Source organism: Dermatophagoides pteronyssinus, unplaced genomic scaffold (assembly GCF_027571235.1).
Source record: "Dermatophagoides pteronyssinus isolate colony J.1.1.1.1 unplaced genomic scaffold, Derpt_VIB-CSIC_2022.12 sq0018, whole genome shotgun sequence".
Lineage (NCBI taxonomy): Eukaryota > Metazoa > Arthropoda > Arachnida > Sarcoptiformes > Pyroglyphidae > Dermatophagoides > Dermatophagoides pteronyssinus.
In genome coordinates, this window is record NW_027461542.1 from 187,145 (window position 1) to 199,243 (window position 12,099).

The window sequence follows — 12,099 nt, forward strand, 5'->3', positions numbered from 1 at the left end:
TTTTTTTTTTTGATGAAAAAATAAATCATTTTGAACAAAAAAAAACACGGTCCTGTCATTTATGAACGATCCAATTTTTTTTGTCAGTAATTTCCGTATGCATTCTCATTGGTCGATTTTTTTTTGTTTGTTCGTTCGTTTCTGATGACTGTTGTGTGAAACGCCAGCATTTTTTTCTGTCAAATCATCATTTGCTTTTCCACGATTGGCATTTTTTTTTTGGTTTGTTTCAAACGAATTTTTTTCCCACTTGGATTATCTTCTTGATTGACAATTTTCCCCTATTGAAAAATCGATTATTATTATCATCATGATGACGACTATGGATCCAAATACTTTGTTGGTATATAAAAAACTTGTTGAAGCAAAAAAACAAATTGATGAAGCAATTGCTGAATTTCAAAATTTATCATTATCATCACAATCAAAAACATTGCCCATTCCGGTGAAAAATGATTCGTTGGAAAAAAATGATTTATCATCAGCTAAAATGGTTAATGGTGATTCGGATCCTTTGAAAATTAAGATGATGTTGGATAATGGTGATTCGATTGCTCCGTTGAATAAACAATCAACACTATTAAAAATTATTCGTTCAAGTAATGAATCATTGAAAATGAATGGTAAAATTGATCAAATTGAAGGTAGTGTTCAAGATCAACAATTACCAACGAAAACATTGAAAAATTCACGAATTCAAGATGGTACAATTACATTAAGTTTAGTTTATTCATCAAGAAATTTTTATGTTAATTTTGATTATGATAAAATGATTGATTTCTATAAGAAATTGAATGAAGATTATTTTGAAATGGATCAAAAACTTATTACATTAATGCCATATGATGTTATTGTCGATAGAATTTATGCCGTTCTTAATCCAGCCGATGAAAGTTATTATCGTGCCAAAGTTATTGATTTTCAATCAGCTGATTCAAAAGTAAAAATTATTCTTTATGATTATGGTGAAGAAATGATTTTTGAACGAAAAAATATTTTTCGTTTATTGCCACCGTATGATAAAGAACCGCCATTTGCTGTTAATTGTTTTCTTAATGGTATGACGATGATGATGATTGTTAATTTAATAATATTTTTTTTCCCTCTGTAAATCAATCATCAATAGAAAAATGGACCGAAGATTTTTGTGCATTCGATTCGGCAATGCTGAAATATTTAGAAGATGGTATTGCAATGGAAGGAAAATTCGCAGCACCATTATTGAATTGTAAACGAATTCCGGTTTCAATCAAAATTGAATTGCCAAATAAAAAATTGGATAATTTTACATCGATTGATCATGGTGTTGAAATTTGTGGTAACTGATTTTTTTCATATTGATGTTTCCTATTTTCATTTTTTATCACCTTCTCACCATTTTTTTTGTTATAGATTTCATTGCACAACATAAATTTAATTATGAAAAATTTTTCAAATCGAATCCAATTGATTGGGAAAAATTGTCAAAATCATTTCAATTATTGGATTCGAATACTGGTTTTTCAAATTCCTTGAAGATGGATAAAGCATGGATTGTTAAAGTTGATGATATTGATAATTTTTTGATCATGCCAGAACAATCATTTTTTAAATCTGAATTGAACAATTTCATAACCAATATCAGGTTGGTTTTATTTTTTTAATTTTGGTGGTGAATGGTTTTCAATGTTAACAAATTTTTGATTTTCATTTTTTTCCATCTGAAAAAAATAGCAATTTTTATGATTCATCTTATGATATGATGTTTACGGATGTTAAACCAAATGATTTGGCCGTGATAAAATATCAGGATTATTTTTTCCGTGCATTGATATTGTCGGAAAATGTGGCAAATGAAAATTTGGAAATTTTTGCCTTCGACATTGGTTTTGTTGGCAATGTTAACAAAACAGAAATATTTCATTTATTGGATATATTTTCATTGGAAAAATATCAACCATTTATTTTTAGTTGTTGTGTGCACAAACTTGTACCGATTAAAGAAAATTGGAGTTCAATAGCTATGTAAGTTTTGTTTTTAAATTTAATTTCCTCATTTTATTTTTATTTTTTCTTTTTTTTTCATTGCAAACACATCTGGATAGTACTACATTTAAAAAATTGTGCAAAAATGCCATCAAAATTAATGTACGTGGTTTTGTCGGGGGAAAATTACAGATTGAAATTTTCAATGGTGAAACTAGTATTCAAACATTATTTGTACGTTGCCGTTTTGCTAAACCGATTGAATGAAATGAATAAAAATCGGAATCTGTGATTCGAATAACCAAACAAACTTCTGGATGTCAATTGATGGCAATTGTCAACATTTTTTTTCTTTTCCTTTTCGAGAATACAAAATTTTCAAAAACAAAACTTTCAAATTCAGTCAACATTAACATTTTTCCTCAAAATTAAAAAAAAAATTAATTTAATTTTCATATAAATTTCAATAAAATAAAATTTTTCCCGGAACTTTTTTTTTCAAAAATTTGTTTTTCTTTTTTTCATTTACAAACTTTATTATATTTTTTTTTCAATGTCGTTTTTGATTTCAACAGCAAAACACACACACACAGAAAATCAATTTTGAAATGAAAGAGATTTTTTCATTTTCTCTTTCTCTTTCACTCTCTCTGCTATCTCTATATTTAGAAATATTTTCAAGATAGGCCTGCTATACACGGTTGTGTTGTTTTCTTATTTCGATGTCTGTGTTGAACTTGAAATCATCAACATTTTTCATTTGTCAAAATTAGATATGATAAGTGATTGATATTTGTCGTTTTTTGTTTCCAAAAGATTAAAAATTCTACAGATTCACTATTTAGATGATGATGTTGGTTTCGATCAATTAATTAATTAATTCACAAATTGAAAAAAAATGATTATTGAAATGAATGAACAAAAAAAAAAATACACAATTGTAATGATGGATTTGATAATCAGTAGATTTTGGCCATGGAATTAATCGATTTGTAATAATCACGTTGAATCATATAAAAGATCATAAACATCATAGAATTTCATACCGAAATCTTTTCCCACTGAAACATTTTTAGACATAAGATTCATATGTAAATTATGTTCATCTAATTTTGGCCATTCGATTCCATTTTGTTGTAACATTTTTCTATTTCAACGAAAAAGAAATATTCAGAAAAAAACAATCAAAAAAAAAAAAATCATTCAAATCAAAATTTACCCAGTTCTTGCAAAATATGTCCATGTTTGAATCATTCTTCGGCTAAGCATTTGTTGTTGTTTAGTAAATCGTTTCGGATAACGTATCGGTAAACCAAATACATAATCCATTTCATTCCAATGTGGTGAACCAATCCATTTTGGATAGGATAAATTTTCTTCATGAAATAAATAAAGATAAACATTTTTCTGTTCATTTTTACTTAATAATTTTGCAAATTTAAATACCGGTCCTTTGAATAATAAATCACTTAAAAATATCATAAATTCTTTGATCAAATCTTTTTCATTATCAATACCATTATTTTCTTTCCGTATACGATCAAATATTATTGAACTTAATCGTTTCAAATTTTCATTACCACTATCTAATTTTTTAATTACTTTATAAAAAATTGATAGATTAACATTGAAATCATTGGTTAATGGTATTAGATCCGGTACTTCATGATGTAAATATAATGTTGATTCATTTGCATTAGCACCAATCAATATTTCTTTTTGTAAAATATTATCCGATTGTTGTTCAACATAATCCGGTAATAGTCGACTTGGTATTGTTGGACTAAAACTAATAATATTTTCTTTCAATATTTCTGCTTGTATTTCATTGATTTTTTTTGATGATAATCGTTCAATACATTCTGTTTCAAGTTTTATTTGTTTATCATTATTATTATTATAATCTTCTTCGCCATCATCATCTTCATCGTCATCTTCTTCTTCATTATATTCATCATAATTGAATGATAATAAATTATCATCATCAGTTTGATTACTGTCAATTGATGTTGTACAATTAGCCAATTGAATAACATTATCATAATGATTATTAGTAAAAACTTGTTTTAACATCATTGGACTTGCACTTTGTAATATAACACGTTTAAAAAGATTACGACTTTCAGGTGATATCATTAACATGCCAATTGAAATTGCACCAGCTGATTGTCCTTGTAATGTAATTTGATTTGGATCACCTTTTTGTTTCATAATGAAAATAATTTAATTTGAAAAATGATAATGATCAAAATGAACAAAATCTTACCACCAAAATTATGAATATTTTTTCGTATCCATTCAATAGCTAAAATTTGATCATAAAGTCCCAAGTTTTTATCATAATCATCCAATTGATTATTGAAAAAACCTAACAGGCCAACACGATAATTTATTGTAACAAAAATAACATTACCAATTGCTGAAATTATTCGGCCATTATATGCTTCCATACTGATGCCCATATAATTAAAACCACCACCATGTATATAAATGATAACCGGTAATAAATTCATTTGATTTATCATGGTAACATTATCATCATCATTAATGATTTTCGAATCATTTTGAATGATCGGTGTCCAAATATTCAGAAATAAACAATCTTCACTAACATTTTGATTATAAATTTTTGTTAAATAATCAAATTGTTTTAGATTATTTTGCATACAAAATGGTGGCCAATTTCGAGCATCTTTAATGCCCGTCCAATTCAGACTAGCTAATTTTGATCGACGAAATCTCTGATTGGGATTTCGGATGGGGGGAGAATAGGGAAAAGAAAAATGAAGAAAATTCAAATTTCAAAATCAATTTGCAAAACAAAACTTACCTTTGGTTTATCAGCATATCGAACACCGAGAAATTGTCCAACAGTAACATTTTGTTCGACAATCAATTGACCACGTAATTTTGGTCCATTCATAAATTTTGTTAACGTTATTACAATATCATTATCGTTATTGTTTGTCGTAATTTGGCGAGAACTTGATGATGGAAATAATAATTTTAAAAAATTTTTATTTAAAAAATTCCATTGAAAAATAATAACGGTGGTTATTATAATGATCAATATGATCGATATGATGAAATAGAAAATAATAATTTTCGAAAATTTTTTATCATTTTGTTTTCGATACTTCATTTTGACGATGGTTAATGATGATCGAAAAATGGCCAAAACATTTTTTTTGTTTCTCAACAAAAACAAAACAAAAATGGATTTTTATTTTTTTATTTTTTTTTCAAAAACTTTTTCAAGATTCCCCAGAATAATAATGCTGCAATCAGTTTTGATTAAAAATCAACGAAACGAAAAAAAAAATCAATTAGACTTTTTCCAACAACAACCAATATGATAATGATTATTTTGTACTAAACATTTTTTTTGTTTTTTGTTTTATTAAAAATTCAAATTTGATTTTTTTAAATAGCAAAATTTATTAATATAATCCGCTGTAAACAACAGCACAACAACACAAGCATTATCATTTTCTCATTATACACACATATCGATGACGTCGATTCGATTCGATGGTTGTTTTTTTCAATCGATCGATCGATGTTTTTTCCCTTTTTTCGTCATTAATTTACGTTGTTGTTTTGGCTTGGCTTGATTGAAAACCACAAAAAACATCAATTTTTGATTATAATGTACGTGTGTGATGGGTTTGTTGTTTCAGATTTTTTCTTTGTTTCACGATAGTTTCTGGAAAAAAATTGTTGTTGCTATTTTCGTCTTTTACTTGTTCTTTCGAAAGAATGAAAGTAGGCACGCGTTTTTGGCTATGCAAGAAAGAAAATTCATGCAAAATTCATTGTTTTTGTCTACGTAAACATTTCCTTTGTCTCTTCTTCATTGTTTTTCCTGAATTTCATTCGAAAAATAATGTCCGGTTGATTAAACTTTTTTTTATCGATTGCTTTTGTTGTTGTTGGTGGTGTTGATTCTGTTTTAGCCATGATAAGAAAAAAAATGACGTTTCGCGACCGGTTTTCAACAACATTTCCATTATTCTGGCTAAATTTGCTCATCATCAGCGAACAAAGTTTATTCAAGTTCAAATTTTTCATTGAAAATTCAAAAAAAATTAAATTTTTACCTGAAAAAACAATGTGGGAATCTAATTTTTGAATTTAAATTTTCAAAATTTTTCCTAGGATTATGCAGGTTTGACGAATTGAAACTTTATAAAAAGACAATGATTTGTAACAGGTGAAAAAAATTTTTTTTTTTTTTTGTTACAAAATTTACAATGTCTACTACAGCCAGTTTGACAACACAATTATTAGCCATTTCAGTAATATCATTACAACGACAAATCATACATAATAATAATGTAAATCGTACATCGATTGATAATAATGATAATTATTATGATTATATAATAATTGGATCAGGATCATCCGGTGCTGTTGTTGCAAATCGTCTTGCAGCCTTGAATAATCAATCATTACGGATATTATTATTAGAAGCTGGTGGTCCGCAAAGTATTGTAAGCGATATGCCTGGTATGACACCATGGTTAGTTGGTACTGAAATGGATTGGCAATATTTAACCGTACCGCAACAGAATATTGGTCAAGCATTTCGTGATCATCGTATACGACAACCAAAAGGTTTGTACCAAAAAAAAATTACTGTTCGTTCTGTATGTATTTTCTATGGTTGTTTTTGTTTTTTTTTCTTGGTTTAGGAAAAGTAATCGGTGGTACATCAACAATCAATTGGATGCTTTATAATCGTGGTAATCGTCATAGTTATGATAATTGGTATCAAACATATGGTTGTGATGGTTGGGATTATAATTCAATACTACCATATTTTATACGTTCGGAAAATAATACATCACCAAAAATTGTTTCAAAAAATCCTGGTTATCATGGTACACAAGGACCAATTGGTGTATCACCAATGTATCGACCAGATCCAATGTTATTTGTATTTCAAAAACAAATGAATAGTTTTGGTATACCAACATTAGATATTAATGGTGCAAATCAATTAGGTACAATGATTTATGAATTAACCGTAAATGATGGTAAACGTTGTTCAACTGGAAATTCTTATTTGGATCCAAATCCATATCCAGAAAATCTTCATATAATGGCCAGATCATTAGTAACACGGATATTGTTTGAAAGAAATAATCAAACAAACAACATTACCGCTGTTGGTGTTGAATTTAATCATAATGGAAATAATTATACGGTTCGTGCTAATCGTGAAGTAATACTTTCAGCAGGTAAAAAAATTGTTGTTTGTAACTTAATTTGTAACTTGTAATTTTGTAATTTCCATTGAACTAGGCTGTATTGGATCACCACAATTACTGTTACTTTCAGGCGTTGGTCCACGTAAACATCTGGAAGAATTAAATATAACAGTTATTGCCGATCTACCTGTCGGTGAAAATTTTCAAGATCATGTTTTCATTCATCATTATTATGAAGTAAAAAATTTATCATTATTAAATGAACCAGTTGGACCAACCGTACAACAATTATATAATTATTATATTAATCAAAATGGCCCGCTAACACAATTACCAAATTCAATAACATTTTTCAGCACGAAAACTAATGATAATCCAGAATGGCCAAATGCTGTTATTGATGTTAATGCATATATGGTATTAAGAAATTTAACAGATACCGTTTCCAGTTATGGTACAAATTTGGTTGAATGGGAAAATTTTTGGTCACCTTATCTTGGTAAACAATATCTACTGATAACATCAGCTATATATCGTACATATAGTCGTGGTACAATTCGTTTAGCATCTCGAAATCCATTCGAACAGCCATTAATTGATCCACAATATTTGAGCGATGAAAGAGATTTACAAGCATTAGTTGATATGACAAAAATTCTATTCTATGTTACACAAACAGGTGAATTTACCAAATATGCTGAAATATTTAAACAACCAATACCTGGTTGTCAATTCTGTACGGATCGTCCATTATATCAATGTGATAGTTATGTAAGATGTATCATCAAACAAGTAGGTGATACTGCATTACATCCAGGTGGTGCATGTCGTATGGGTTCAATAAATCGTACGGATATTGTTGTTGATACAAGATTACGTGTAAAAGGTATTGATCGATTACGTGTTATTGATTCATCAGTAATACCGGAATTAGCAAATGCAAATACACATGCAGCATCAGTTATGATTGGTGAACGTGGTGTACAATTTATTATCGATGAATTAACATTTTGATCATCTTTGATCTTCGATTATCATCATCTTTGATTATCATCATCAGGAAAAAAAACTTGCTATTAATATCCATCATTTATCAATTGATTTGACATTTGAAATTTTCCTAAACAAAACAGAAAACAGAAAAAAAGAGACAACCTTAATTAGTAAATAAATATACGATATTTAAATTTGATTGATTGATGGCCATGTTGTTAGCTATAGTTAGCTATAAAAAAAGTTGATCGATATAGCAGAGAGGGAGAGAGAGAAGAGAGTTTGTTGCCGTGAAACTCATTTTTCCATTGAAAGAAATTAAAATTTTGATAAAATTCAAAATTTTATCAGGAAAAGTGAATGAGCTACATTTCAATTGAATGATGGAAATTTTAACGACCAACAACAAACAACAACAACCAAAATCAACGTAATCATTTTCGGTGCAATTTTGGTTTGTTTTGATTTTGTTTATTTTGTTTGTTTTGATTTTGATTTTGATTTTATCTCTGGATGTACCTACTCTGGTCGATCCATTCATTTCACATTATTTTTTTTGGAAATTAAATTACAATTTCTCCAATTGAAATCAATGATCAAATGATGATGACGACATGATTGTCATTGAACAGATTCGAATTCGAATGAATTTTGATGATCAGTGCACATTTGATAAAGTGAGCAGAGAGAGAAATGGAGAAAAACCGTTCTATATTGATTGAAATTGAAATTTTTTTTTTTAATTGGAAATGAAATTTTTTATTTCAAAAACAAAAAACAAACTTACTAATTTTGTAATCCTTTTTTTAAAAACGTTTCCTGTTGTTTGTTTGTTTGCTTGTTGTTGTTGTCGATCGTAACGTAAAATCCCACACAAAACAACAACAACCAACAAAGAATTGATTGAAAAGAGCCGGCCGGCAAAAATAATTATATTGCTATTTTTTATCCATAATCAATTTCACTCGATTAATAACTTTTTGAAGAAGAAAGAAAAACCCAAACCCAAAAACAAAAACAAAAAAAAATTGAATTTTTCAGTGTTTAAAAAAAATGCCAGGATATCAGGTTGTGCTCGCCTATTTCCACCCACCCTGATTTTTCGAACGTTTTCCTAAATATTTTTGTTTGTAAAAATTTTGATTTTCAAAGTTTTGATTTCTTTGATTTTAAAAATTATCATTTTTTTGTGAAACTAAAAAAAATCGCATGACGTTGTTTGGATTTTGATGATGATCAAAAGTCATTAAAATTTATTATTTTAGGATTTTTCTGTACAGCGTAATTGATTTGTAAATATAAATTAATAAAAATATTGATGTTGATGACGTTATTTCGTTTAGTTTATCTTATCCAGACATACAGAATAACTTTTCAAAAAAACTACCAGTTTATCAGTTATCTCTTTGTGCTTTGCGCATTTAAAGATTGATAGAATTTTCTGGTTCGAAACAGAAAGTTGCAAATCAACAAAAATCAATCAATCAATGAAAAATAATGTGAATCCAATCAGCCGAGTCTGTCAAATTCATTAATTAGAATTAATGATGTTTGCTGAAAAATTATTGATTTTTTCACTCTAAAAACTCAAATTTTCATCTTTTGACAATAATTGATCGAATCGAATCGAAGAAGAATTTCGAATCAGCAAGGATGCTTCTTCAAAAATAAAAGCAGATAACGTTTCAAAAACGAAAACGAAAAAAAAATTAAATATTCATGGCCATCGTTTATCGATAATCCAAACGTCATTTTCAACTAAGTAAGTAGTGGTGGTGGTGATGGTTTAATCAGGTAACTTTTTTTTTTTTGATTGCGAGTGCATGCATTTTTTTGCCTGAAAAAACTTGTTGATCATGAATTCTGTTTTCTGCTGTTGATCTTCTTCATTTTCTATCGATGTTTTTCGTTGTCGAAGATGATTACCAAATGATTTTTCAAGTTCAATGTAAATGTTGTTGTTGTTGCTGGGATTCTATTTCGATTCGATTCATTCGATTTCTCATGTGACCCATCACGATTTCGTTTTTCGCCAATGTCTTTCTTCAATGGATTTTTGTTTTTTTTTGATTGATAATTTGATTTATGATTAAATGGAATGGATGAATGGTGACATTCAAATTAATAAAAACAAAAAAAAAAATAGCAATTAGTAAATTGCTTTGATGAGGGAGAAATTAGTAAAAAAAAACGACTTTTTTTCTGGCTCCAAGTGAGATTTCACGGGTTTTCCAAAAACAACAACAACAACAACAACAAAAATCTTCTTTTTCCTGAAGAAGAAGTGGAAGAAAGAAAAACGATGAATAGGTGATGCATCTAGTTTTTCACTTACTTTAAAACATTTTTTCTTATTTGTTTTTCGACTTTTGTTGTTTTTGTTTCTTGTTTATTGATCTTGTTTGGTAATGGATATGCATGAATGACAATGATTTTGACAATTTTGAACGGATGGGTTGATCGATTAGTTTAAGTAAATTCAGTTAAAATTTGATGGAAACTTCGAATTTTCATGGTCACCAATCTCTTAACGACGACGACAAAGAATAAATTGATTTCCCGGAAAATTTTTTTGGCTACGCTCACCCCCATCCGCACACACACATACAATGTTTCTGTGCAAATTTCCTGAAAAAAAAACATTCGAAAATCAATTTACCGTGATGACATTTGTGAATTTTTTCATTTCCATTTTTTTTCTTGTTTTTCTAAAAATAATTTTTTTTCAAAAAACATTAAATAAAAATCTTATTATGGAAGGACAATCTTATGATTAATTCAGAAAAATATGATTATCGTCATCATCATCATCGTTATCGTCATCAACGTTGTCACATTATCATCATCATCATTATTATCTACCAAAATTGGAAAAATCGATTGTCATCATTGTGATTACCGTCGAGGTTCGTGTAGTTATTGTTTGCTTTTGTTGTTTATATTGATTTTATAATTTGTTTATTTTCTTTCTTTCTTTTTTTACAACAATGATTTCAACAGCAAATATTTGGTCTTTTCACCTGTAAAATTTAAATTTCATTTGATTCGAATTAATTACTTTGTTTTTCTCTCTCACTCTCATTTGATAAACACTTGATAAGAAAACAAAAACAAAAGAAAAATCTTTTAATTATGGTTGAATGAATGTACGCGTATGTAAATTGTTTGTTTTCGTTTCATCTGTTTCCCCCCTCCCTCTCCGAACGAAAAAATCATTGTCATTTTTGTTCCGTTTGTTTATTCTGCCGAAATTCATTATCAGCAAGAAAAAATCATCCTTTTAATTTCAAAGTAAATCAGCCAGCATCAACGAAAAAAAAAGATCATCATCAGGGTTGACACCTTCCACATGCGTTTGTTACCACCCTTTCTTTTTTTTCGAAAAAATTAATTATCATCAAGTACATTATCATCATCGTCATTTTAAATGTATGTGATAGATTCTTTTTCTCTCTCTTTCATTTATTAACACTTTATTATCATCATTGAATATTTTTTTGGACAGAATAACTACCATTTACGACAAATGATAGATGTATTCGATGATGATGATAATGAATGAATGAATGAATGAAACCTGAAATATTTCATTAATAAATATTTCATCGTTGTTTCGTTCTTCTTCTTCTTCTTTTTCTGTCCAAAATGAATGATAATGATGATGATTTCCATGTTGTTGTTTGGTAGTAAAAATGTCGTTCTTCAAGATTAATTTCGTTTTTTTTTCGTTTGTAGTTGTTCAAAGATAATCGTTGATATCGAAGTTGTTGATGATGATGATTAATCCATGGTTGAAGCAAATTTACTAATAACGAGCATCAATTCTCCTTTCGAAGGTTAAATTCTACATGAAACGAAAAAAAAGCTTCGGGCAATTTCTTCATTTAATTTTTATTTATTCAAAAACTAAAGAAAAACTTTCTCTTCA

The 12,099-nt window shown here is 28.2% G+C and overlaps 3 protein-coding genes across 3 annotated transcripts; 2 read left to right on the forward strand and 1 right to left on the reverse strand.

Moving 5' to 3' along the window:
- The first annotated feature begins 130 nt into the window (after positions 1–130).
- On the forward strand, positions 131–2,454 carry LOC113795577 (uncharacterized). The gene is made up of 5 exons (XM_027345768.2): positions 131–1,058; positions 1,127–1,318; positions 1,393–1,624; positions 1,714–2,004; positions 2,085–2,454. Exons 1-5 carry the CDS (start codon positions 311–313, stop codon positions 2,230–2,232), a joined length of 1,611 nt encoding a protein of 536 aa, XP_027201569.2. The 5' UTR covers positions 131–310; the 3' UTR covers positions 2,233–2,454.
- LOC113795600 (acetylcholinesterase-1-like) lies at positions 1,755–5,305 on the reverse strand. The gene is made up of 4 exons (XM_027345796.2): positions 4,796–5,305; positions 4,232–4,706; positions 3,185–4,163; positions 1,755–3,112 (listed from the first exon to the last, which is right to left on the reverse strand). Exons 1-4 carry the CDS (start codon positions 5,105–5,107, stop codon positions 2,965–2,967), a joined length of 1,914 nt encoding a protein of 637 aa, XP_027201597.2. The 5' UTR covers positions 5,108–5,305; the 3' UTR covers positions 1,755–2,964.
- Positions 5,306–6,189: 884 nt separating this feature from the next.
- LOC113795591 (L-sorbose 1-dehydrogenase-like) lies at positions 6,190–8,370 on the forward strand. The gene is made up of 3 exons (XM_027345786.2): positions 6,190–6,582; positions 6,660–7,208; positions 7,273–8,370. The coding sequence occupies exons 1-3, from the start codon at positions 6,219–6,221 to the stop codon at positions 8,190–8,192; spliced, it is 1,833 nt and encodes a 610-aa protein (XP_027201587.2). The 5' UTR covers positions 6,190–6,218; the 3' UTR covers positions 8,193–8,370.
- Positions 8,371–12,099: the final 3,729 nt, after the last annotated feature.

What these genes read in the sequence shown, in the direction of transcription:
- LOC113795600 (XM_027345796.2), bottom strand. Translation starts at nt 5,107, where the DNA reads ATGAAGTATCGAAAACAAAATGATAAAAAATTTTCGAAAATTATTATT. An exon ending in GATATGCTGATAAACCAAAG is followed by an intron (nt 4,707 to 4,795) that starts GTAAGTTTTGTT and finishes AATCCCAATCAG; the next exon opens with AGATTTCGTCGATCAAAATT. An exon ending in ACATATTTTGCAAGAACTGG is followed by an intron (nt 3,113 to 3,184) that starts GTAAATTTTGAT and finishes TCGTTGAAATAG; the next exon opens with AAAAATGTTACAACAAAATG.
- LOC113795577 (XM_027345768.2), top strand. Translation starts at nt 311, where the DNA reads ATGATGACGACTATGGATCCAAATACTTTGTTGGTATATAAAAAACTT. An exon ending in TGTTAATTGTTTTCTTAATG is followed by an intron (nt 1,059 to 1,126) that starts GTATGACGATGA and finishes AATCATCAATAG; the next exon opens with AAAAATGGACCGAAGATTTT. An exon ending in TCATGGTGTTGAAATTTGTG is followed by an intron (nt 1,319 to 1,392) that starts GTAACTGATTTT and finishes TTTTTGTTATAG; the next exon opens with ATTTCATTGCACAACATAAA.
- LOC113795591 (XM_027345786.2), top strand. Translation starts at nt 6,219, where the DNA reads ATGTCTACTACAGCCAGTTTGACAACACAATTATTAGCCATTTCAGTA. An exon ending in TCGTATACGACAACCAAAAG is followed by an intron (nt 6,583 to 6,659) that starts GTTTGTACCAAA and finishes TTCTTGGTTTAG; the next exon opens with GAAAAGTAATCGGTGGTACA. An exon ending in TGAAGTAATACTTTCAGCAG is followed by an intron (nt 7,209 to 7,272) that starts GTAAAAAAATTG and finishes CCATTGAACTAG; the next exon opens with GCTGTATTGGATCACCACAA.